This window comes from Manacus candei, unplaced genomic scaffold (genome assembly GCF_025592945.1).
Source record: "Manacus candei isolate 608988 ecotype Guabito, Panama unplaced genomic scaffold, ASM2559294v1 h1tg000052l, whole genome shotgun sequence".
Taxonomy (NCBI): domain Eukaryota; kingdom Metazoa; phylum Chordata; class Aves; order Passeriformes; family Pipridae; genus Manacus; species Manacus candei.
In genome coordinates, this window is record NW_026138100.1 from 3,057,831 (window position 1) to 3,084,819 (window position 26,989).

The window sequence follows — 26,989 nt, forward strand, 5'->3', positions numbered from 1 at the left end:
CTCCCAGGAAATGTCATACTCTGCTGTTAAAAAAAAAAACAAACAAAAAAACCCAAAAAAAATCACATTGTAAAAAGTAATTTCTACCTCCACTCCATATGACATTTCAATAACAGGTACAGCTCATCATTATGCTAAGAGTTCTGCAGCATGTCCATCAGACAAAGAGGTGTCTTAAACAGGTCCAAAAACTGGAAACTCAAACTATAAAGCAGCAAACTATACAGACCAGTGAGTGGGACAGCCCAGAATGGAATAATTTATTGCAGACTTGCAGCTAAAAAACAGCAGAAAGCTGCCTTATTGTAAGGGTATCCTTGCAAGGTATATAATTATTCCTAGGCATAACTGCCTCCCACAGACAAAAAGACTGTCAGAACTTGTTCCAAAGGACACTGTTGATACTGTGCCAAGAGAGGATCCCACTACAAAAAAATGGCAGACCTTGACCATGGCCTGACTGACAGCACTTTTATTAATCCTGGCAAAGGACTTTTGTTTTCTGACAAGTTCATGCTTGAATTATTTGGTCATTTTAGCAAAATTAGAAAGTGGTCTCTTCCAAAACATAAGAAAGACACTTGCAGGCTCACACTTTGATCTATCAAGGATGGCTCTACCTGCTCTCAGAGACAGAAAAGTCCTGAAGAGAGAAAGCAAGCAATGCGAAGAATACAGGAGAATTCCTGACGGCTTACCATAATCACTTATGTTTTCAGTCTTTGTAAGATGAACATGATAAACGTTCAATGGACAAATTTCTATTTCATCATACACCTGTTGGAAAAAACCAGTAACACAAGTCATCAAATTATGAAAATATAAGCATCAAAACCCAAAGATACAGTATGAGAAACAAGCACGTTATTCTTTGCATCAAGACTTGCTGTCTTCACACAGAGCATTGTGTTCCTGTGTAAGCATCACAGCTATCAGTGAGACTAAAGCTAAAGATCAAAAACCCAACCTGAAGTAGAGACTGACACTCTGCTTTTGTACAAAAAGCCTCACTCAAATCTTCAAACAGTTCTTGAAGAAAGTGTTCACAGTGCCTAGCCACCCAAATGTGTGAATAAGGATGACACAATGCAGTCTGGGAACAGCTTTAAACCTTATTTTAGATCTAAATTTCACATATTTGTAGGCGACAATTCAACTGCAGCTGCAGACAGAGCTTTATCTAAAAGGAGTCACACTTTCCTGGTCTAATATGTACTCGTATGGTTCAGGAGCACAATACTCAGTATTTTCATCAACCAGTCTTCTGAGTTGAAGGCCATAGTGTCTTGGCTCCAGCTGTTTCATCTAAGGAAGAAAAATAGTTTGGAATTCGTTATTTATTTCCAGAATCCTAGAACACAAAGAAGTGACACACACACATAAAAAGCTTCTAGAACCATGCAAAAGCAATCCTCAAAAGTAATTTTCCAACTATTTTTGTGGTATAAACAAAATCAGATGCATTGCTTAAAAGATAAGGTTCGAGAGCAATTTCCATTTTGCCTTACGATCCTCCCAGATCCTTTTGTAAACATGATGTCTTGGCTATTAGATTAACTGAGCAGTAATATATGTTTCCAAAGATATCAGAACTGGTTTCTGTCCTTTTGAATTTAACACTCACAACCACCTTTTCCTATGACTACTTTTAATGATTCAGTTCTGTTCAGTAAGTTTTGCTCCTTATATAGAAAAGGCATATGCATGTATGGGCAGTTAGGAGAGGGGATGGGATAGCAACTAGGTTCCCTAAGGGTTTGCCTTTATTGGACTTTATTTTTATTGCTGGGTTTCATCTATGATCAGAGAGTTCCACGTATTTTTTTTTTCACCATGAGGTCAAAGCAAAGATCCTATCTCAACAGGAAGTAAAGGGAAACAGGATTATTCCCCGAAGATATTAGTCTGAAAGTGCCGAGTCCCTGATGGGAGGCTCTGAAAAATCAGGATACTGGTGACACCATGGCACAAAACATTTCACTTTAGCATATTAATAGAGCAATAATTCTAAAACAAGAGGAAGCAACAATTCTGAAAGAGAAGGAATGACAAGCTCCCTGAGGGTTATTTAACCCCTTTAGTGCATCTCTGCAGCTTACAAAATCTAAATCTACTGAGTGAATATTAATTACCTTAAGATTTTATTATGTGTTACAGTTTAAGAGTTGCATGTGTTCTGTATCCTGAACAATTCAATGTAAATGCACAAGATTTTGTATACATGGTATCCAAAAACCTCAGATGGAAAACAGAAATGAGAAAAGTAGAAACCCCATAAAGCGTGGGTGAAGGGAAAAAAAACCCAACAAACAAACCAACAACCCCGGTGAACTTCATCCTTATCCACATAACATTCAAACATGTTCTGTTAAGAAGAAAGATTCCTTACACTCACCAGAGCAGAATGAAAATGTAAGAAGGAAAAGAACCAGGATAGATGAGCAGAAAGTATTCAGCATTAGAGAATGCTTATGAAAAGCTTTACACATAGAATAGAGAGACAAAATAAAACAGAAAAACATTTAAGAAAAAAATCAAATAATTTAAAACTAAATTTTCATGTGATACAGACACTGAAAATTAAAAGTCAGCTTGAAAATTACAAATATTTTGGAATGATGGAGTAAGAGAAGTAAGGAATTTCCTTTTCAACTTAATTTTACTTAATTTCATTTCCTCCCTTAGGGGTCTTGCACATCACTTTAAGGACTTCAAAATGTTTCAGCTCTACCATGCCACCTGGTGGCCAAATCATGACTCAGACACCCTTTTGCCTGACAAGGTTTTAAAAGTAAAGGCAAGCTTTAAATGTTTTCTCCAGGATTCAGTCTCCATCATCCACAAGAAGATAATTTCTTCTTAGTGATGCCATGGAGACACAATGGGACTTCGCTAAGCCAGTGTGCTTATTTTGATTTTTAAAACCATAGTTTACCCTGGAATTTTAAAAATTTGTATAACTTAATTTTATTTGTTGGTTTGTTTGCAATATTAACAGGTGCAAAAGCCATTAAATTGTGTCCTTTCCTTCATTAGAAGCCTCAAAATTCATTAACTTCAAGCCAGTTAAATGACTTCACCTACAAATTCACCCTAACCTCTGCCAAAAGATACAGCTGGATCTTGTACAGCACAGGACTCCTTCTTCTTCTGTTTTTCCCCTTGTGAAATAAATACAGTATATTTACCAGAAAACAGAACTCAGGGGTCAAAAAGTTAGTTTTTCCAAAAAGCTTGCTTGCATAATTTAAGTGACTTGAATCCTGAAGTTAGAGCTAAATTCAAGCACTGACACGTGTGGAGACAAAAGTGCTAGGTACATTGTGATGTTCTAGAGGTGCTGATGTTTGGTCTGTAGTTAAAACTAGCATCTCTATTTCAACTTCACCCTGTGACTCAGTTTTCTGTCCCATGATCTATAGCAATCCTCTCGAATTGTGGCACTGACTTTCACAAGGGAATTCACGCTTTGAAATTCACAAATAGAACTGGTATTTAATTAAAAGCTTAAAAAGTTCCTTTAAAAATCAAACATATATGATAGCCTTTATCACAGCAGTCTTAACTATCTTAATTTCCTGGCATTAACTCCCTTTCGCTCCTCTGTGATTAATTTGCACGGAACAACCAGGTTTGCTGCCAGGACAACGCAGAGTGGACATGTGCTGAGATTACTCAGGGGCTGACTACCTGGCAAACTGCCTCTGCTCTTTAAGTATCAACTGTGCACTGTCTTGAGCAACACCTTTTGAAAACCTTTCCACAATCCTGCAACCTTGGCTACAACATATAAATAACACAACTAAAGGAAAGAGAGCAATGTGCCTTGAGACAGTGACTGGGAGATGCTGGTATTACAATATTATGTATTATTAATATTATATATAATTATTGTATGATTATTATATAATAGTGATAATCTTATCACTATTTAGGCATCCTCTGATATACTATGTTCCTTCTCAAGTCCACGACTATCAATAAGGTGCAATTGTGAATGAAAAGTAAGTACCTTGCATGCCAAAGACAGAACATCCTCCACCCTGTGCTCTGGCTTGAGTGTCAGCGCCACTCCTTGGCCATCACAGAAATGAACATATGTCTGTGTTTCCCAAGCATTCTCCTTCTGGATGCTCTCTGGCACTGAACAGTAGATATTCAAATAATCATCAACTTGCTGCTGGAACAAGGGAGAAATGTACAAGATATGTGGATATTAAAAGAAAAACACAAAAACAAACAAGCAAAAGCACAATTACATTAGCGGCTTGCACTGATTATGTATTTAGACACAGTGTTGTGAATTTCCAACATGGCAAGCCAGGGAAAGAATTCTGTTACCTTCTCTTATTCACTATAGAAGATCTTATTTTCTAAAGATCAGACTGCACTTCCTGTACATTCCCACTATGGGATTTTATATCTTTATTTCATTATAATTGTTGATTTAACTCAATGTGGATATATGTAATTATCTGGTATTATATCACAGTGGAAGTAAATCTTGAAGAAGAATTGACTACTACAATTTTACCTAGTTAACAAATGTAAAATAACTCTATAAATAACTCTATAAATGACTCTATAAATAAATAAATAAACATAATTACTGTAATTTTGACGGAAAATGACAATACAGTAAACTTCCAGCAGAGAGCACTGTGGAGCAAGGCTAGTCATAACATAATAAAGTACTAAAGCAGGAATAAAGTGCTCCCATTCTATTTACAGTTTAAGAACATATTGTTTCATAGGCAAAAATATTTGCCTGTTTACCATTTTGCTTCACATTCTCTCTCATTCCAAAGCCACTCCGCTTGATCAAATAACAACATCCACCCTGAATAAATTCCCTGTCACTTTCTCACCCTTTACTTTCAAACTTTCTCCTGTACTGCACTTGAGGCTGCATGTTTCAAAGGAAGCCACACAAGGAGGAGAAAAACACCAAGAGCTGTTCAGAATTTGAAGTTTCACGTGTATATTTGGGTCTGCCTATTCAGCATATCACTTAAATACCCACATCAAGACATTTGAGTTTATGCAGACAAGGTCCCTTGATTCCCCATGCAGTCACTGGAAAGGGACAATAACACCATGAAGTGGCAGAACTGCCACCCAAGACATATCTTAAGATATCCTGAACTGTTCTCTGGAGTGCCTACATCCCTAATGTTTTTTCCTTAGTATTTTTGGTTGGTTGGTTTGTTGTTGGTTGGGGGGATTGTTGCCTATATAAAGACCCTTGATTATGCAATTCTTCCTCCTCTCCATAGTGACACAAGCCCAGGGGTGCACTGCAATTAAAAGCTGCTGTAAAATCACTGCACAGAGCTGCTTCGCTTGTTGCAGTCAGCAAAGTTATTGACAACAATCTACCAGTAGTAACAGAGAGACCAATACTATTTTGTTTTTCCAAATAGCAACTGTGGCTGTGAAAATGATGAAGCAAGCAATGCTATCCAGGTAATTACCAAACAATGCAGAAATTCAAGTTGCAGCCGACCCAGAATGTGGCATAGTTATAATTTGATGCCAAAATAACTTTGGTTTGGTGAAATAATACTAATGAACTAGTGGCATTCATGAATCTCGTCTATCTTGCTCAACTGTCCCTTTTAACTAGTTCAACATGAAATTTCAATTAACACAGGTGCATGGCAATCCTACTAAAATTCAGCTACTACTTATACAAAACAGGAATCATGTTATGCTACTGTAATTAATGCAGCAATGAAATCCACCAGGTGAAGTTTGACCTCAGCGGCTGTAGTTGCAGACTGCTCGTAACACTGGTGATATTGAAGAAGATAATTCCCTTAGAAGCATAGTTCTCTCAGCACTAAATCTAGTGCCTGGGAATAAAAGCTGACCTTCCTTCACAGTGTAAATAAGAGAAAGGAGAAAGGGGGCAAGGCAGGCAGGTTGCGAGAGTGAAGCACAAATGAGTCAGACTGAATTCCCCGGTGGCTTCCTCCAGGGAAAATCAATGCTATGCTTGCATCAACAAGGGAGGTGCTCCCAGCAGCTCAAAGGTTTGCAACTACCACAATGGTTTATTGCACTGCAACAGCAGCTGTTCAAATATGCCTAACTGAAATAAATCTCACTATTGCCAGAGATGAAAAAAAAAACAAACCTCAAATCATAGAGGATTAAGGTGATGAGAACTACATTCAAGGCCACCTTTTGGTGTAAGCTTTTAAGACAGGACAGAAAGCTCTGCAGCCAATGTGAGATACATCCATTCCTTGCCATGTACACTGATGTTCAAGCATACAGCTTGAGATAAACTCGCCTCTGTTACTAAACATGACTGTGTTCCTTAACTGCAGTCAAGGTACCATTGCTTCATCCACATTTTCCGTCTCAGAAAATCTGACATGAAAAGAGATTTTTTTCCTGTTATGCTTGCAGTGACTAATTCCACAATAGTTCATTCATTCATTGCCACATAAAGTTATAACAAGCCATCCAATTTTCCAGCGAGAGGCGCCAGGATTTTCAGACTGTCACACGTTGTGCCACAGGGCTGCTGCAGGACCAATAGGTTACTTCATCATTTCCTCCCACTATTTGCCTCTGTTTTATCATCCTTTTCAGAGAAAATACAGCCTCTCCAGAAGACTCCACTATTTATCATTTGCTACCCTCCTCAGGCAGCATTTTATAAAAGTTTTGATGCTGTTTCTGTTGGTTTTTATTTATTTATTTATTTTTAATCAGCCAGTGAAACCAAGCTGATGCCAGAGTAACGGTTTTCAGAGTTATGATGAATCATTTCTGAGTTGTTGTATGATTCATCAAAATGTCAGGATCTTAAAAATGCCTACGCTATATTTAATACCCATTGAGAAAAGGTTTTAGAAATAGGGTTGAGATAATAATAATAATAATAATGTTTTTCTAGCTCCAGAGCTCTGCTCAGCACCTAAATTCAGTGGGTTTTTCTAGTCTTGAAACACAACCCTGCTAAATTTGTAAAATCTGGCCCAAAACCTTGCAGCCACACTGCCCTCCTGCTGGTCCACCCCTCTGCCTGGGGAACAGGGCTGTAAGCCTCTACCTGAATTTGGAGAAGGCTGCTTTATCTAGAGCTGGGACAAGAAGACAGACCTTGTCCCTTCACCAACACAGCACTAAAGAGAGAGGACTTCATTCTGCCTGCTCCCTAGTCCCTTCAAAACATTTCTCTGTCTCATCAGAAGGGTTCAGGAGGAGCAAATGCTCCAGTTAGGCCAGGGGACAGGAGACCCACAGCAGATACTCTTGCATAAGGCAGCTCCCTCACCCTCACAGACACAAGGGAATCAGCATTCAACTGAGGGACTGGTGTCACAACCCTTTTGGAGAAACCTTAAGGGGCTGCACCCACAGGATTTTGCCACTTCTCACGTGGCAAACCTTTCCATGTTTTAACATATTTGAATAGGAACAAATTGTGTTTGCTGTCTCCGAGGTGGGACATGGATGCCATCTAATACCACATCCAAAGCTACATTCTTGAGGAATTTGTAAGTGTTCTCTACAGGAGATCATATCAACCAGAAATATCTCATAATTATAATTTATTTTGAAAAGAGAGGAGTGATTTAGTTTAAGTACTTTCCTAGCCCAGGAAATAACATGCAAGTGGTCAACTAAAAAAGGGACCTCAGGTGTTTCAATACACTTTTTCAAAGAACAGAGAAAATGTGAAGATAATTTCAGGAGGCAAAACAGCATTATAGGGGTAGGTGCTGTCAATAGGAGATGTCTCTCCCAGTAGCATAACTTCTGTGTAATTATACATTTCTTTCTTACCTAGCCATTAAAAAAATGCACTCGATGAGAAAATAAACCATGTACTACATAACGATACAAAAAACCCTCATAAAAATCTATGAGAAATGATGAACTTTGTTCAAACCTTCCTCACAAGATTCACTAAAGCTCTTCATTACAGTTAATCATTTTCCAGAGCAATATTGCAGTTTAAATGCAGATTTTGGCTTCTTGTTTAATACCTGGTATACAAACTCAGTTGAAATGGAACAGTGTTGTAGAATGATTTTTTAAAGTCTTTCAAGATTTAAACTGCATCACGAAACTATCTGGTTCAGGGCACAAAGGAGGAAAAGGGGCAGGGAGTAGATGGGAAGAAAAATACCCCTTTGAGTCTGACACATGTTGCTATTAAAGAAATCCAGCTATACCATTCAGAAAACAAAGTCCAGAAACCCTGTGCCTAAGACTTAATTTGATGTTTTTATCTGGAGCCTGCACAAGCCTACTGAGGGAGGACACTGTCTACATAAGCCCTGCAGCACACAGACAACATTCACTGGTCCTACAGATATGCAGTTACGTATTTTGGAGTGTCTTGCTTTGCTTCCAGACTGAGGGATAGTGGTGCTATCCCCTAAGGAGGCTGCAGTAATGGAGAGGGACCAATGACTGAGGCCAGGCAGGAACAAGCAGCAGCTCTCCTCCTCCTGGGCACCAGACAACATCAGTCACAGCTGGATAATGCTGCTGGGGGGATGCTGCATTCTCTTCCTTTACTTGGGCAATCTCCAGCTATACATTAATTCTCACTTCTCTGATGGTATGCTCTACAGACTTCACACAGATTTTATTGCCTTTATACTCAAAATACAAAGGTTCTGTTGAAGTAGGCAAAGGGGAAAAATATACCTTGGGTATCGTCCCATCCCTGGAGACCATCAAGACTGGATGAGACCCTGAGCACCCTGATCTAGTTGAAGGTTTTTCTGCTCATTACAGGGGGGTTGGACTAGATGACCTTTCAAGGTTCCTTCCAACCCAAACCATTCTATAATTTGTCATACTGTGAAGGATGCTCTCAAACAAGCTCATTCCCAAATCTTTCTCAGACAGTGTACAGACTGTACAGATTAGTGCTGTGAAGAAGCTTCTAGACGAGTTTTTTGGTTTGGGTTTTGTTTGGGTTTTTTAAAGACTACATGAATGTTCAGAAACTTGTTAGAGTGGTTTCATTAGCAGAATTACAATCCTGTCATCTAACAATAACCGCATTTTATGAACCTCTTCAGGGTTTCTGAACCAGTCCAATCATAACACTTAAAGAAATACATTCAGGAATTCAAAAACATGATGATGTGGAACGAGGACAGGCATATCTTACCTCAGCAGAGTTGGCTGAATTCTGAACACCAGCAAATCCATGTCCTCCAGCTGAATCAAAAACCTATTGAAAATATTACAGATAAATAAGTAGGTTAAACAAATAAACACATTTACTTCTTATCTGTGTTGGGTAAATACTTCAAAAAAATAAAAATTACAAATTAAATTAATAAATATATATAAACCTGCTAAATCCAGGGGGTATTTTTGAACTTTTGATTGCTTTACTCTGACTAGAATTATTAAAGAAATACAAATCTATAAAGAAAATTTAAGCAGATTTTCTCTTTCAAGCTACAGGCACACATACATATTCAAATATGTATAAAAACATTCATGTCCTTGCTGTTTTCCTATCTACTATTTAGCGATAAGACTAAAGTCATTTACCTTCAAATCAGGCCCTACACTGGAAGTTATAAATTTCACCTTCAGAATACTGTTAAGTACAGTTACAAATCTCATCATGATTTCAAGGAACTATTTAAAACCATTGTTGCTGGTTTCTAAAACTTCCTATCCTACAGTTTTTCATCTCTCTAACCAAGCAGTTTGCTTGACACTATTGACTGAAACTTTTAGCTTAGCTTTAAAGGCATACTTGACCCAAACTCCACACTATTAAGTAATGAAAATAGCTGACTAACTACTGTGTCTGCTTTGAAAATGATGAAAGCAGAAACTGAGACATACACTGCCCATCTGGAAGCTTAACTACTAGCATCTCACAAAGCTATTAGACTTATTAATGAAAATTCTTAAAATCCAATAAATGCATATGGATACAATCAGGTATTTTGGTGATAAGGCTAGTTTAAACACATAGATAGATCTATACAGTTTATACAGGACACTGAGATTTGCAAATAATAACATTACCAAGGTGCAAATATAAATAGCATGTTTTAACTCTTTCTGCAAACAAAAAATCAGGACAATATCAGACTTATATCTGAGTTTTTTTTTTTAGTTTTTGGTACTAGCAAAAGCCTTTCGAATAATCCAAGACAACAAAAAACTCTCTCTTAAGATTTCATACAAAAGCCAATGTCTGCCAATGCAAATAAAGGGCACCACTTCTGAACTTCCTTGTCTCACCCACGGATGTAATCAAAGTATTTTATTGCTTATTATTTCTCAAAACAGTTCACCATTTAGACATAAGAAAGAAGATAAGCATTTAAGAAACTGAGGATAATGTGAGCCTAGACATCCCCCATCTGCTACGGTGCAGTTTTATTAACTGATTTGTAAAAGACTGAGCCACTACATTAATGTTTACAAAAGCCTCTGAGCACAGAAACTCTGAACATTATTTATTAATGCCATAAAAATAAACAAGATACAATTAAAAAATTCTCTGACACAACAATGTTGAAAAATATACCATCTGATTTTGAAGCTAAGGTATGTCAGATTAAAACATACCAGCTACAGTCAAATGAACTTAAATCCAAGAAAGCAAGACTTTTTTTAATCTATTGTTTGACAGAAACATCGCAACACGATGAGCAGAGAAATGAACTCTACTTCTCTGATTCACCCAGCTTCCCAGTGGGCTGAAAGAGACAAGAAAGTCAGCCTCAGACCTATTCTGATTTTGATATAAAATTATGTGTATATACACAAGTCTGAGCAAAGATGTGGCTCTCTTTTCAGCCCCCTTCTAGGTTCATGGGTCAATTTTCAAGCCATGCTCTTAAAAATTCCTCACTTTTATGGGTATGAATCATTGCATGGTGTTTTTCATATGCAACACTCAGCATTTACATTTCCTTAATTGTGTTTTAGGATGTTTAATTAAAAAAAAAATTAAAACGTCAAGAACCTCAGCTTGTGTATGAAAACGAACACATTTTTGGACCAGTTGGTTGCAAGGTTTGGAATAAGAAAGGTGAAGACTCACTAGGGGTATCTTTGCCTGTGACAGAGCCCCCTTCTCTGTGCTTAGAAAAGCGCTGTGAGGGCAGCAGGAACCTCCTCGTCTTGCCACAGGTATAAGATTCCCTGTCCCTGAGCTCCACAGAATCCCCTTCATGGGCTATAAAGCTTGTGAGAAGACATATTACCCATTTAAAAACTGTGTGAGGTATCAGCTCTGGTGGGAACAGAGCTAAGGGGCATAACATCTCTTCCCTCAGGGCTTGTATTAATAAAGAAATAAAGGTGCAAGACTCGCAGACCAGACTCACTTGCAAGGGAGCATAGGGAAAATTATGTGGAAAGGATGACCTGGAGAAAATTTCTCCTTCAGTTCCTTCTTTTGTAAGACAGACTTGAGTTTTATTAATCAATTTCACCATGTTAACACATCTCGATCAATATGCTAAGATGTGTAACAGCCACCTAAAGAAGCTTAATGCCTGTGGAACACATAGATATTTACCTATTAAAAATACAAACCACTAGACCAGAAAATCCTTATGTGTTATTTTGCAACACTGAATCTGTTGCATCAGCTTTGTGGCTATTGCAAGATGCGTACAGATAGACGTGTTTAAATATTCCACAACAGATTAGCAGATGTGCAAGAACAGCCAATTTCCAAGTGCTAATCACAGATCTTTGTCTAATTAAATCAAAATACAGGGCCACAGAATAATAGGAACAAAGTTACCTAACGAACAATGCACGAAATACTGCTTTGCAGAAGTAACAGCAGACGTGGCAGAGGCTAATGAAAACAGTAGTGATCTGAGTGTGGGTACACCTCTTTGCCTTCTGCCTCACTGTCATGAAGTGTTTCTGCTCTCATTTACCTTTTTTCAGGGAAAAAGCAGCAAATGCTTGTTTCACATATAGCTGTGCTTTTATTGAGAAAGCACAGACTCCTGAAGTGTGGGGTTTACACTGAATGTGTGCACAGACCCTTAGTTTCACAAAGAGAAAAAGTTGCTGTGAGATGCTGTGGTTTCACCAGTAATGCAGCCCTTTGGTGGGACCATGCCTCAGCACAGCTCCTCTCCACGGAGCCAGCCTGACCCAGAAACATCAAGCCTGCACCAAGCCTACAGCTGCTGTACATTGGCCTGGCATTATTTGTTAGCTGCCTACACCAACAGCTGACCTCTTGCATGACAGAGTTCTTCTTCTGTTTGCTAAAATGTACTTCCAAGTGTTGCTTTGAGAGGCCAATGTCAAAGATGGCTGTCTTTGCAGCAGTCCCTCCTCCTTTCTCCTTGAAAAATCACCTGTGTTACTCTATAATCAATTGTAACAGTACTTCAGAGTCCCAGTCACAAACAAGCACACACTGTGCTAAGGACTGTGCATACAGGCTATCTCCAAAGAAACCCTACTTTCAAACAGTTTGCAATGTGCCAGAAGAGAAGTTTTGTTACAAATTAAAATCTGAAGGTCTTATGCTGCTACTAATTAACTTAGTGGGTCAAAACCTGTCATTCACCAATCTTATTTATTACAAAGAAACACAAAATTAGATATATATACTCACAAGTGATGATCCCACTGCAAGTCTGCCACACCTATTGAACCATTCTACTGTATGTACCAACAGCACCTTGCAGAATGAGCTCCAGGAGAAACAAGCTGTTCTATGCTCTCTGCAGCAAGACCTACCTGAGTTATGGAAGGTCTCTTTTCTTTTCCTTTTCTTGCCAATGTGTCCAGTCCTTTTAGTGAAGAAAATAAACCCTTCTTATTTCGAACCCTTTGAGACAGAGACAGGGTACGTTTCCTGAGAGCAGCTTCATCCCTGGAGCAGATCTATTTAAACAGAGACAGGTCTTCCTGTATCATTCTCACAACAGCAAAATATTGTCAGCTTTTTAAACCTGAGGTATCAAATGAGGGTTACTTCAGTTCACCTCAATGTAATATGCCAAGGTACAAGGAAAATGTTTTAAACTTTCAGAAGTGATGGTTGTTTTGTTATTCCAGTGGCGTGGTAGCGACATTTTTTTGTCATGGGGCAAAATTAGAAGTCATAGGAAAGGAGGAACTGAGAAAATATTGCTCTGTACAACAAAAGCATTTAATGAAAAGGCTCTGAAGAAGAATGATAACCTATCATTCAGATACAAAATTGCTAGAGGAAGACATTCTCAAAGTTGCCAAACGTAGGAGATAAATGTGCTGTGGCATTGAGTTATTAACAAGCAATGGCACAAACCACACAGATAAAAACAGTGGCAGAGAGAAACACATTCCTTGGCAGGACTTTCAGTATCACTGTTCAGACTTCACATGCAGGAAATGTGGTCTAGATCTCTCTGCCAAGATCAGCCTTGCAGCCCTTATTAAGGTTAAAGAGCAGAGGTGAACCTGCTACTGCTGTACTTCCCTTAAAGCTGACAGGGTGACAACAGGTTACAGCAGCTTAGGATCTCACTCATTCTTCTTTAGAAACACAGCCTACAGTTCTTAAGAAAGGGACTTATAATTTGAATTGTCTCTAGTTTTAGCCTATTCCAAGAATACTTCCTTTTTAGGAGGGACTCCCAATTCTGAACTTCCCAGGGGCCAAAAAAACCATCATGGCCATATCCTGCAGAGGAAAGTTGATCTGCAGTCAAGGAAAAGGTAGATAGGGTGAGAAAGAAACAGGGCTGTCTGAGCAACACACGTGGGTGCAGCCATGTATTATCCCAGCACAATTCCACATCTGAGCACAATATTAATGATGGCTTTGTGTAACACACCCATGAAAAGTGCATTCAGACTTACCAGTGCATGGAAGGATGAGACAGAGAAAATGCCGAGCCTCCCCAGTGCCAGTTTTGAAGGACGACTGGCAGCAGCCAAAAGGCTCTTTGGGTTTGGGAGCTCCCCACCTTGCAAACTGGCTAGGTAACATCGCATTCGGAAAAGGTCCATGTTAAATTTTTCCAGGTTTTGTTCCCATTGCTGGATCTGTTTAGATATAAGAAGGGACAATTAAAAGGGGAAAAATATCTTTGCGGTCTGCACTGAAAATTTGAGCTCTTCCCCAAACCCATAGTAAATTACTTTCATCTGGTAGTATAAGGATTAGATTAGTTATTCCCTGCCAAAACACATCCAGTCATATTGTGTTACATCAACCCAAAAGATGAGTTGAAACAAAACGAAGCTGGTGGTCTTAAATGCATACTGACAAGATGAACATACCATGAACTTCGGGTAGTTTGATAGCCACAAAAACAGTTACATAAAAACACAATCTTGTGCTTCAGGAAGGCTTTTTTTCTTTCTTTTTTCTTTTTTTTTTTTTCCCACTCTTCTCTCTCCTTTTTGGAAATTAGTCTTGGTTGTTTTAGCTTTGATTGTCTAGCTGGCTGGCTGAAAGCAAAGTAGTATAGCTATGCTAATGCACTGTGCAAAGCGAAGTAACTACAGTGGTAGGTCCTGCTCATTCTTTACTACTATCCAAGGCTTCCCTAACTTTTAAACAGGAGACAATACTCACGGTTCTTGTTCTTAGTAATAGGGTAAGACACACTTACACTCAGGCAAACTGCAAAAACCAGCTATATAGACTCGATACAGACCACTGGATCAAAAGCAGGAATGCATATATGCAATTTTTAAACATATCTAACACAGGTACATGCAGATGTAACAACTTATTTCAGTTTCAATGTAAAATTAGGAAAGTGAAGACTCAAGTATTTACCAGACAAAGTTCTGAACCAAGGTTTAGATGACAGATTTTAAGTATTCGTGTAAATATACACTCATTTAAACAAACACATATTCTTATGCACTGCATCAAAGTAAAATTTTGCTGTTCATTTCCCCAAATGACAGACTGGTAGTTGCAGCTACAATCTGACCTGCAGACTGTACAATTAATGTACAACATACATTAATACCTACAAATAGTACCTATAAATAAAAGGCAGCAAGCACATTGACTCAAGGCAGAAAAGCCACGTCCATTAGGTTATCATACACCAAGTTTATGTACTGAAGACTGTTAAAATCCCTGACAATGCTGTTCTTCCAATGTCAGCTCCAATCACTGCATGTTTGCTGTTCAACAGGTGGTTTAGGGCTGCGGAGAAAGTTCATCACGTTTTCTCTAATGAGCATTGGCTTCATATCTTCTGCTGGCGCACCCTGTCTCTGCACGCACAGGACATTATCACCTTACACTGAGATTAGCCAAGGCTGGGACAAGCGCCTTTGTGACTCAGGAAACAAACCAACAAATATAAAAATCACAGGTGAACTATGACCTGTAGACTCATCAAGAAGCAAAATCAGTTCAGGTTCCTTATAATGTTGCCAAATACCACAAAAATTAAACAAGTATCTTGCCTCTTTACTTTAAACAATGAGGAAGTAAGCAATGAAAGGGTGAAAAAGGCCCTGTTAACAAAACAATGCTAAAGTTTGTGCTACAACTGATAGAGACCCTTCCTAGTCCAGCTAGGAGCATGTGCTCACAAAGTGCGGCATCAGCTGTGGCTATACTTTTGGAAGTAAGAGGTGTTCTGATTTGGCAGGTAGGGTGAAGAAAGGGAAGACAATATTCCATTTTGTTCAGCTACAAATGCAAATTTGTAATACACTTAAAAAATCTTTCAAAGAACTACTCTTAAAAGGAAAAAAGAAGGAATTTACTAAAGCTTATAATGAGAGAAATTCTCAGAAGTCCAGTGAGAAAGGACAGAGACATACTCATAACAAAGATGCCTTATCTAGTCTTACCAGAGACATTCGCAACATGCATCCTCTGCACTTCAGAAAGAATAATCTTTTTTTTTTCCTTAGGTTTATTTGATCATTGCCTTTTTTTTTGCTTTCTTTGTGCTCTCAGACACTCCCCACAGAGCATTTTTCTGCCTTCCAGTACTTTACACATGTGACAACTCCAAAAGGAGAATGCGAGATGAGCTCTTTCTCTGTGTCAACACCCAGCTAGAATAAAACATGGTTGTCAGCTTTTCACAAAGCCAAAAGCAACAAGCTCAGGTGATGCCCTTCCCTTTGAGATGAAACCGCTGTGGGTACAGTGCCAAGTCGACTTTTAATACCTCAGGAACAGAGCAAGGCTTGTTCTGGGCACTGCTAGAGTGGAGCATCCTGTCCCCATGGAGCACAGTCTAAACAGGCATACTTGTGTTTCTTAGGCCTTCTTCAAAATCCCCATTAAAGACTTGTTCTAAGTTATATTTCAAAATAAAGATAATCAAAGAAGGAGGAGTAGGGTACAACATTAGGGCATGCTGAAGAAATAATTAAATTACAGTGTTTATCAGCCACGCAGGATACTAGTTAATCAGCTCCCAAAGCATCGGTAATCACAATGTTACATTTAATGGCATTAGTAAAAGCTGTAGGCAAGGAATTTCTGAGATTGTCTTGTAGCCTTATCAAAACCAGGGATGTCTGGAACCAATTGGAGACCATGAACCAATACCAGCTGCTATTTGTCTAAGCCTTTTAAACTATGATAATTCTTCCTAAAGATTTATATTCTTGAAGACTAAATGGGGGAAGCACACAAATAAAAAAGCAACAACTTCAAAGCACAGTATGACCTGGTCCATGAAGTTAATTTACAGCCTGCAGACTAGCTGCTGCAAGCCTTATTCTGCTATTGTGTGAGGCAAATCTCTGCCCCACGTGGGAGGACTGCCCAAAAGATGGCTCAAGGACTTAACTTCATCATGCATAGAAAAAACGGCCCTTTTGAAATCTGCTCAAAAGCAAAAAGGAAAACGCGGATGCAGTAGACAGCTGTGGGAGCAGGAATGGGTGACAAAGGCTAACAGCAGCATGAAGTGATTCTGCAAAGAGATAAGAGATATGGCTCAACATAAGGTACACCAAAACAAGCAAGCACACGTGAAATGTGAAAGCGTGTAAGGCTTTTTCAAGAGGAAAGGGAGGATGTCATTCTCAATCCAGGCAAATGTTAAGCAAGGGTTCAAGGGTTTAGTGGCAGCATGAAAAAGCTTGGAAGAAAGGCATGGAAAGGTCATCCAAATAGATGTATTGAACTTAATAGGATCCTGTAAGGCAGACAGAAAAAGGAAGCTGTGGTAGAAAGGAGTAAAATGTGGGAAGCCTTGACAATTATTTAGCCTGGGACACCAGGAGAACTTAAGCAAGGAAGTCTGGTGCAGGGACAAGACAGTAATTATGTGAGGGGGTGGGCTTTCGCATCAAAGATTTAGTACAGGAATGAGTTATTAAGAGTTAACACACAAAGGAACATTAGCATGGTAATTTTGGCAGTACTTCAGCAGCAGTGATCATTTTCAGAACAGAAATAGTCAATTCTCCTCCAGGTTAATGAAAAATCTATTCAGACACTGAGAAAAAATTGCGAATTAATTACATTTTAAATCATGAAACAGAGGAGCTAAAGGAAGTTGCTTGAAAACAGGTCTCTCACAATTCAATAATCCTGCTAGGTTTTCTAAAGGTAAACTTTAAAATGGGAGCTTGGGAAAGACCACTGGTTTCCAGAGGTGACAGTATCCATAGTCTCTGCAGCTGACATTTACAGTGGTACCACCACCTCAGCTGGAATATTTTTAGGGCTTGCAGACTGCAAAACGGAGGGCCTCAATGTTCCAGCAAAGGCAGTGCCAACAGGGCAGGCACTGTGAAGGCAGGGACAGTCCCTGGCTCCTTGTTGTTCGTACACTACAGTGCAAACAGTATCTTTTGGTGGGGCTGAGGAAGAACTGTCTCTCTTTTAAACACATTCTCTACAAAGTAAAAAGAGTTCAATGAGATAAAACCCAAACCAGTACGCAAATGATGTAAAGCAGTGCCAGAAATGACACCATATCAACTCAATGTAGCAATACTTCAAGGACCTAGAAGAAGGATGGAAGAAACTTCCTGGACAGCTGATCTGATAACAACACACTGGTTTTTCACTTGGCACCTATTTAAAGCAGCACAAAAGAAGAGATGCACAGAGAGGAGGTCCTTCTTTCAGTGCTTAAATGAAGCTAAGTGCTTCAAAACTGATTTTATTTAGTAAAAGTTCTTATACCATGCAGAAACATGACTGCCTTGCTGACACAATTCACTATCTATAGCAGTAAAAATTCAAAATTTTTCCCTACACAACATCTTATTTCCAGATGGAAAGTGTCTCTGCATGCTGATGTAGGGAACTCAATGGATTTAAAAGAAACTGCTGCTGTTTTATATGCACAGCTTTTCAACCACATTACAAACAACACTAAACTCTTTGCATTCCAGTCCCTGGTTCTCAGACACAATTCATACTGTACCCATCTGGAAAAATGAGTCACTTGGTTTCTGGGGACAAGGAACAGATTTTTATTGTCATTAGTTCCTAAAGAGAACTGGAAGAAGCAAAAACATCATTCTCCCAGAAATCCTATTACTTTAAAAATGCCACTGAGATACTGTCATAACTTTCAGTTCAAAGAAATAAAAATGGCAACATAATAGAGTATGGCAACCCTGATGTACAAGTAGAAATACTTTATTCTTCATTCTACCTGGTGACTTAAAAAAAGGTTATAATATCTTCCTGAAATAACAAGACTTTTTTTCCAATAAATGCCATCTTTTTGGCTGATTTGGAAGGACAGAATTTTCATAATTTCTAACCAAAGCAGACAGAGGAAATCTTATTCCAATACCACTGATAGCACAAAAGTGCATGCACATCTACCTAATTTACATTCTTGTCGATAATCTGATTGAAATTGGTGGTACCACATATATGTCTATAGCTAGGGATATAAGTAAGAAAGCCACTGAACTTTATTACCCAGCTGCCCAAAGTCCAGACCTCCAGACCTTTCTGCACATTCTCCCCCATCAGCTTCACCATATGAAATAATGCTATCCAACTCCAAGTTCAGTAATAGTTTAATAATTTTTCATTATTTTAGGCCAAATCTTTGCAAAACAAAGATGGAATTTCACTCATCTGTAAAACAGTAATTACAGTGCAGGGAGACTGGAGATGAACGTCCCTAACTTTCTGACTGCCTACTCATTTTGTTCCCAGTCTACTACTAGTAAAGAGAAGTATTTTGCTAATGATTTAGGGAAGAACCATCCTTACTGAAGAGTGATACCAGAAAAGAAATTGTACTGAATCTCTCAGAAAGCAGAGCTCTGCTTTTAGCCAGTTCAGAGACCACACAAACTGAAGATCTGTTTTAAGAAGTGTAGACAATTTATTTTTTTTTTAGTTTAAGAGGATATAGAAGAAAAAAAAAAGTTACTGTGTACTGTAATTCAAATTGAATTTGTATGTGGCAATACTGGCATGTCCTAGTTTCCTGAAAAGATTCTCTTTGAGTGTTGTTATTGTGAATTTTCATCTCAATGTCAGACAATATTTCATCTGATGTTTCACAGAAAGTTAAGACATGAAATTTGGGCTTTGTGGAGCCTGAAGAATAAATTCCCAGACACATTCCAATCATCTTCCTTCAAATGTGAGAGAAACGAGGAAGAGTCAAGGAAACTGGAAAAAAAAAAAGGTAATGAAGTTATGCTCTTTGTAAAAAGCTGAAGACCACTATAGGGAAGGGAAGAAAGGTACTAGTGGATTTAATGACTACCCATAATAAAGAGACCACCATCTTACAGATCCCCCTTTTTTTTTTATGGCAACTACTTTTAGGTAGAGGACACATACAAAAACTTCTGGAAAAAATGTCTCCAAGCAAGTGCCTGTTCTTCTCATCTCAGTGCCTGCAAGTAAATATCTATGTTCAAAAACCCATCTGATCAGTAAGTTAAGTATCATGAGCACAGAAAATATGAATCACTTCAGAAACACCTGAATAGCCTGGAAATCATGATTATACCAACATATTAAAATCTGAAAACTCCAGATGCTTTCAAGCAACTATTATTCATACTATTGTTCTAAAGTGAGATAACAGGAAAGATTTATCTACCAAGTACATAAAGAAGTATAGCCAGGGCTACAGTACCCTCATTGTGAGATTTTCCATCCCACTAAAACCAATTCTACAGGCAGAGGCAGCTCCACTTTTGACTTAATGTGCAATATTTTGTTAAAAGAGTTTTGAATAAATGCTAATAATCCCTTTCACTAACTTCCCTACAAGTTTTCCAGAACTCCATATTTCACAGCAAACACTGTGGTCTCTCTGGCAGGTTAAACACCTAGGAAAACTAAAATTTTTTTAAAGACAGGCTTTGAAATTCATCTCGGCACCAGGGGATTTTCAAACTTGTTACCTTTTGTCCTAATTCTCTTAGGTTTAGGGGAGAAGTTACACGCTGGGGGAATACCACCACCCACAACATATTTATTTCACATACTAATAAAAATGTACGTGGCTGTAGGTAGTATGTGCAGATTTGAGATTTCCAGCCACACTGCCAGTGCGGTGGCTGCTGTACATACGTTGCTGTTGCAGATGCTTGCTTCCCTGATCTCTTCTAAACTGACCAACATGACCCATAGCCATGGGAAGGGCTGCCATTTTCTCTTAAACTAAGTCTATTATTACTATTGGACCAGTAAAACCTGATAGAGAGAATCCCTCACGTTGAAGACATTTCCCAACCTGTTGGATAGCATCAAGTCTCTAAAACTATGATTTCCACAGAAAAACAACATTTTCCCGGTAGTTTTTTTGTTTGCACTTCTGCTTAGCACTGGCTTTATCAATTGATATCCTTCAAATTCACCAGATTTACAAGATGAGCTTCTCCATTCCATGTGCTTAACACCGAAAAGAATCATATATCTATCTGTAGCAACTTTAGAAGTCTAGGTTTCCTTAGTAAAACTGCCTTTCAGATGATGGTAACTGTGAAACAAGAAAAGTCTTTTCTGCTCGTAAAGCCCTATTTTTATTAAATTTTTAAGTCTTCAGCAGAGAAGTATTGGTTTTAAATCTATACAGATGTGAAAGAAAATAGCCAACTGAGGTTGGGTGGTTGCTTTTCTGAGGAAGAGGAAGGAAAAGGAGAAAGGCTATAGAAATCAGAATTTCCAAGATAATCTCCCAGTGGAAATAAATTAAGACTATGTCTCATCTTTCTGCATTAAAAACCACCACGATCCTCCTGAAGTCAATCACACTATTTCCACTGACTTCCCAAAGTAAATCCCTAGTGAAAATTTCCAGTACAGAATGTTTATAAAACTGCAGTATTCGCAATATTATGTACTTCAGAATGGAGGAATCATAACAGCCACATGACTGAAAACACCATCGAATTGACACAAAATCTAACCCAGAATTTATATTCATCTTCTTAATGAAAACGGGCAAAAGACAACTAAACAACCACAGTTACTAAATAACTGAGTTACGTATATGCAAACTGTTCCCTTAGGTGTAATGTTTTCTTGATATCACTAGCTTACTAAGTATACTAAGAATTCTAGGTTACTAATTAAATCAAGATTTTCTTTTTTCTTTGCAAAAGCCAATCTCTGAGACAACAAATCAGAAGATTAGGAAACTCAATTATCTCTTGATTTCTCTCTGAAGCAACTTTGCCAACAAAACTTCAGCAACTGTAAGGAGAGATTTTAAAGAGATCAAAGAAATCAAGAATGGAGAAAAATCTCATAAATTTATTCTTTGCTAACTAGTGGACGTTTGCAATGATCTATTTCATTCTTTGTGTCAGTGGTTTGCCCTCATTCAATATTCTGAGACAGGCATAGACAGAAGATTAACAGAAATAAATATTCTGCAGACCCAGTGATGGATTTCAGTTCTTCAGAATGAAGCCAACTTCCTCCAAAGCTGGAAAACAACAGCAGTTGTTCAAGGACAGAACATCTAATTAGCAGATATTAAGACAGATCATTAATACTCTTCATCTGATTCCAAATCAACTAGTAGCATGATGGGGGAAGGGATAAATTAAGTTAATATACATCAGGATTTTTCCTCAGTGCATTACATGTTACAAGCTGTATATGTAATCTGTAGAAATCTTTATATTCTTCTAGGTCTGAAAACCTGCTCCAATAAAAGAATGCTTAACTATTTCCTTCTCCATTCACTTCACATGGCTCTGGACTATGAAATAAAGTGACCTGGAAATAAATTATGAATGTCTGAGCACTCAGAGGGCTTATGAACATCTGCACCATCCCTACACAAAACTGCATATTATTCGAACTCTGGTCATATAGCTTCAGACTGAAGTGTGCCACAAGAGCTTGACAGTAAAATCAGTACCAGTCAATCTGCTCTTCATCAAGTTCAAACCAGTACAGTAAGAATTTTAAATATTATAAGCATCAGATTCTGAAACTACAAGTGTTTCACTAACCAAACAAAAATATTATGCTCTATTGGTTCAAAGGAAATAAACTTCGGTTGCTACAAAAGGGGCCATAATGTGCAGCCTAAAGTAGTGACAGAGGAAGAGTTACTCTGACTGGAAAGGCAGGTAAGGATGGGCTCTCAAAGACCAGTCAATAAGTTCATATTATCAGACGTCATCTGTTAATGGTCTAATAAAATAAAGGATACAGTAAGCTCAGTTCACAGACTTCTTTAGGTTAAACTACTGAGACATGTTCAGTGCACAAGAGGCCCTGCGTAGTGAGGTCTTTGCCTGAATGCTAAGCATGTTTAATTAAACATCATCTGCCAGTTGCTACCTGTAAAACTGGGGACATGGGCAAGACATCAACACTGCAAGATATACTTCCATAGGGTATCAGTGAAGAGATTCCTGGTTCACACGCTAGTAGTGAGAGCAGAGTAAGGTTTCATGTTTGTTCACCACTGTACAGACAATAAGGTGATCATCAGTCATGGCTAAATTTCAACTGGAAGCACGTGGTTTTGTCTGCCACTATCCAAATAAAGTTGGAGGAAGAACTAAGTACTCTTCATGTCTTGTCTTAAAGTGCAGAATAATATTGCTAAGTACCTATACTTCAATCTCTTCTGCAATTCAGTAATAAATTAGATTATTCACAGAACATACTGAACATTATGTGGTATGCAATGTAACAGCTACATATTACTAACAGTTAAGTATATCATAAAGCAGTGAACATTAATTACATTTTCATTTGCAGAAAAGAGAAGAAACAGCTTTGTGGTCATAAAACAGATTGGTCTTTGAGGAGCCTACCTCCCGCACTGTTCTGGATTGCTGTAGAAACCTGGCAATAATTACAACTACCATGCCAGCTATCCCCAAGACAATTACTCTCAGGCCTAGAAACCAGAAACAGATCCCAAAGCAAGAAGTAATGATAATTATGCTCCTATAAAAAATATTATTTCCAGTACCTGATTCTCTATGGCCTTTCTGTTTTTTGGATCACTAACAATTGAGAGCTGCAACTCTGCCATCTTTTTCATTTTGCCATCCATGTCGATCTTCTGGAAGAGACTCTTGGTTTGATTTTTTAGCAGCCTAACAGTGTCCTCTTTCCCAAGCTTCTTCGCAAAAAGGGAAGCACAGGCTGAATGTATAGCAGTAACCCAGTTTTCCAGATCTGTCTGGCTTGTTGCCTGTGAAACCAATCAATGGTGCAGCATTATGAGAATATAAAAGAGAAAAAAACCAACAGTTCTAGAATATGGAGTGCTTGATCGGTTCTCATTATCTTAAGACACTTTATCTTAACTGAGTGAAATAAGGCTTTCTTTAGAACTGTGTAAATAAAGGAAGTGTAAGCTTTCCTGCACTCCGTCATAACTTGCCTCCAAACTGCAGCTTCTGCTTCTTAGACCTGCACGGTCTGTACACCCCAGAAGCACAACAGAGCTGTATAAGCTGTGGGAAAGATGTGACTTGCATCTTTCATCCCTCCAAATAATTAAAGTAAAACCTACCAGGTTTCAAAGATAAACCTCCACTTCTGCAAGTAGCACACAACAGAGAAGATTTTATATGTAAGGTCTGAAGGGAGGTATGCTTACTTAGAAAACATCAAGTTAGTGAAGAGAAGACATCCAGGTAAAGAGAATGCAATCTGCACAAAGTGTCTCTGGAGATATGTACAAGTGTGCCTGTGAATCAACATGTTTCTATGGAGGCAGTTCCACATAATAATGTTCTTTATTAACATTTCCAGTGCTGCACTTAAGCAGTCAAGATATTTAGATTATTTTTAGCCTTCTTTCTTGAGCATCTTGCTCAAGCAAACTCTCTTTGTGGCCAGCAGATTTGGGGTTGAGCACACCATTCTGTAAGGGTGGAATGCTAATAGATGTGAAAAAATTTTATAATAAAGGTGAATTTCTAGAATCTTGTGATCAACCAGGTACCAAAAGTGTCTTGCAGATTTGTGATCATTGTTTCTTTTGTTTCTGAACCATTATTGACTGAGCCAATTGGTGTAATATCACATACCTGAAATCAAAACATACACTTAATATTATAATAGTATAGCACAATAGTGTAATTATGCTATTATTTAGAAGTCAAAGGCAGAAGCATAATGTGTGTGTGTGTGTGTGCATATGTAATCACATACATGCATGTGCAGACTCAAAAACACATCCTAAAAGAGAAACAACGACAAAGTTATGCATGCATCCTGTTACCTGAAACAGGTAGACATCTCCAAAAGAATTGCTGAGACAGAACACATTTTCTTTCTTGGGATCTTCTGGAACAGACTGAACTATACTGTCTTCTGCAAACAGGGCGTACCGAGGCAAACTGCTCTGCTCCATTGAGTTCCTTCCATAGGTCTCATAAAACAGTAGAGTACAACCTTTGCAGTTCAGAGGGACAAAAAAACATAAGGAGAAAGTAAGTTCTGGATCTCCCATTTGAGCTCTATTATATTAATATTTTTGTGAATTAAGACACCCTTCAGAGAAAGGAAATATTCTGTTATTCTGTCATTAAGCTCAGCCTATTAAAAAGTAAAGGCATGTAGAAGAGATTAACTTCTGCTTAGTTAAACTGGCTTTTGTATTTGTTTATTAAATTGAACCAACTCTCTCAAAACAGCCATTTAAGAAATCTTTGTATTTGTTTAAACGATTTGCAGAATCTTTTGTCTTCATACAACACGCTTAGTGAATAAACTTCTCAAATTTAAACTGCAAATTGGAGACTAAGACAATTCTGAATAACTTAAAACAGTTTAAAGGGGCTGAGTTTGAGCATGTTCAGTCTTGTAAATAATGTAGTATCTAAGGTATGACACTTGCATTCAGAAAATAAACTTCATCCTTGATGATGACAATCCCCAAGTAACAATTACTTCTGGAGGACAGCAGAAGAGACCTGATCCCTGCCCACAGCAGTATGACTACAGTGCCATGTTGCCTTCGGCAGTGAAGTTGGCTAAAGAAGGGCCCGTTGTCTTTATTCCCATCAGCCTTTCCTTACTGCCTCATGTTATAATCCACTGTCCTCTGAGATGCACCAATTTGTCTGTTCAAGGAGTCACAGACTGAACTCCACTTCTAAAATGCAATTAGAATTATTGTATTATTATTATTATAAAATACAATTACTATTATTATTACTAAAATACAAATACAATACACCAGTGTTGGTGGTTCAGTGGCAGAATTCTTGCCTGCCATGCAGGAGGCCTGGGTTCAATCCCTGGCCAATGCAGCTATGTCTTTTTACACTGAAAGAAGGTAGGTTTAGTGTTGATATTAGGAAGAAATTATGTGGGTCGGTGAGGCATTGGAACAGGATGCCCAGAGATGCTCCATCCCTGGAAGTGTTTAAGGTCAGGTTGGATGGGGCTTTGAGCACTGTTGGTCCAGTGGAAGGTGTCCCTGCCCATGGTAGGGAGTTTGGAATTAAATGATCTCTAAAAATCCCTTCCAAACCAAACTATTCTATGATTCTATGAAAATAATCTAGTTATAAACTAGATTTCTCAAGAATTTCTTAGGCTAAACTGATTTCTCTGCACATCCAGAGAAAATAAGTAACCCTCACTTCACCCTTGTGAAATGAAAGAGCAGTTTAACAGCAGAGGGTTTGGTGCTTTTTTAAATTTAGAAGGTAAATTCTATACTACACCTGAATGTTTAACCTGGAAGAAGTAAGACCAGATAGGTACTACAAAAACATTTTGAAAATGGAGGATAACCTAAGCAGTTTGAAAAATCTGAGGCTAATGGTAGATTCTCCAGCAAGGCAAGCCTTTTCCAGAAGATATGCTCAAATTCAGGAATGAATTTAGAGAAGACCTATGGTTGCATTACATAGCAAGTCAGATTAAATGATCACTAGTAATCCATGAATATGTTACTGCTGCAAGCCCTATACGTATCCAGTAGACGGCTTGAAATTCAATCAATACAAGGACTGAGTTTGCTAGGGCTACAGCATTGTCATCTCTCCAGCCCCATTTTTGTTGTTTTTCCTTTAAATCAAAAAGGCAACACAACACAGGGCAGCACCAAAACTGAGATTTTGGGTTGATTTTAGGGCTGTTGGTTTTTCTCTATGTGACACACTGTTTGTGTTTATGCACATGCAAATATGCCTAGGAAATACGTATCAAGGGAACACAGCTAAACCTGAAAAATAGAAATGTTTCCTTGGTGGGTGCTCTTAAACTAGTTAGGTAAAAGCAGAGTTCAACCTTTATTTTAGTAATTTTTTAACATTTAGACTTAATACTGCATTAAAAATCCCAGACACATCATCCAAAGTCATGCAAATTTGAGAGGAGCTTCCTCTAAGGTAAAATCAGAACCAAAATCAAGGGGAGTTTTGATTCTTCTGTCTGATAAGGGGGAAAGCTGGGCCTTCCACAGTCCATGGGACACATTTGTTGTGAAAAGTTATGAGGTGGAATACACTGGTCTTCATACAATCCAAATCCAAAGTGTACGAAAAGTGAGATCCATCAGAGGGATTTCATCACATTCTCCAGTGTCAATGAAAGTACAAGTGTTACAAGAGAAAGGGAAACACATATCAGATGTTA

General features: G+C 38.3%; 1 protein-coding gene and 1 non-coding gene across 12 annotated transcripts in view; one reads left to right on the forward strand and one right to left on the reverse strand.

Moving 5' to 3' along the window:
* The window catches only part of TIAM2 (TIAM Rac1 associated GEF 2), a 171,229-nt gene that overhangs the window by 52,404 nt on the left and 91,836 nt on the right, over positions 1 to 26,989 (reverse strand). For 10 of the 11 annotated variants that reach the window (XM_051801665.1, XM_051801667.1, XM_051801663.1 and 7 more), the window contains 8 exons: positions 24,621 to 24,793; positions 23,358 to 23,582; positions 13,837 to 14,022; positions 12,730 to 12,876; positions 9,149 to 9,211; positions 4,013 to 4,180; positions 1,200 to 1,305; positions 699 to 776 (listed from right to left, as the gene is read on the reverse strand). In XM_051801665.1, coding sequence (XP_051657625.1) covers positions 699 to 776; positions 1,200 to 1,305; positions 4,013 to 4,180; positions 9,149 to 9,211; positions 12,730 to 12,876; positions 13,837 to 14,022; positions 23,358 to 23,582; positions 24,621 to 24,793 — 1,146 coding nt within the window. The remainder of the gene's footprint in view (positions 1 to 698; positions 777 to 1,199; positions 1,306 to 4,012; positions 4,181 to 9,148; positions 9,212 to 12,729; positions 12,877 to 13,836; positions 14,023 to 23,357; positions 23,583 to 24,620; positions 24,794 to 26,989) is intronic. The other variant, XM_051801674.1, reaches the window with a different exon arrangement.
* On the forward strand, positions 25,583 to 25,653 carry TRNAG-GCC (transfer RNA glycine (anticodon GCC)). Its single transcript has one exon. It is a non-coding gene; the product is annotated as a tRNA-Gly (tRNA).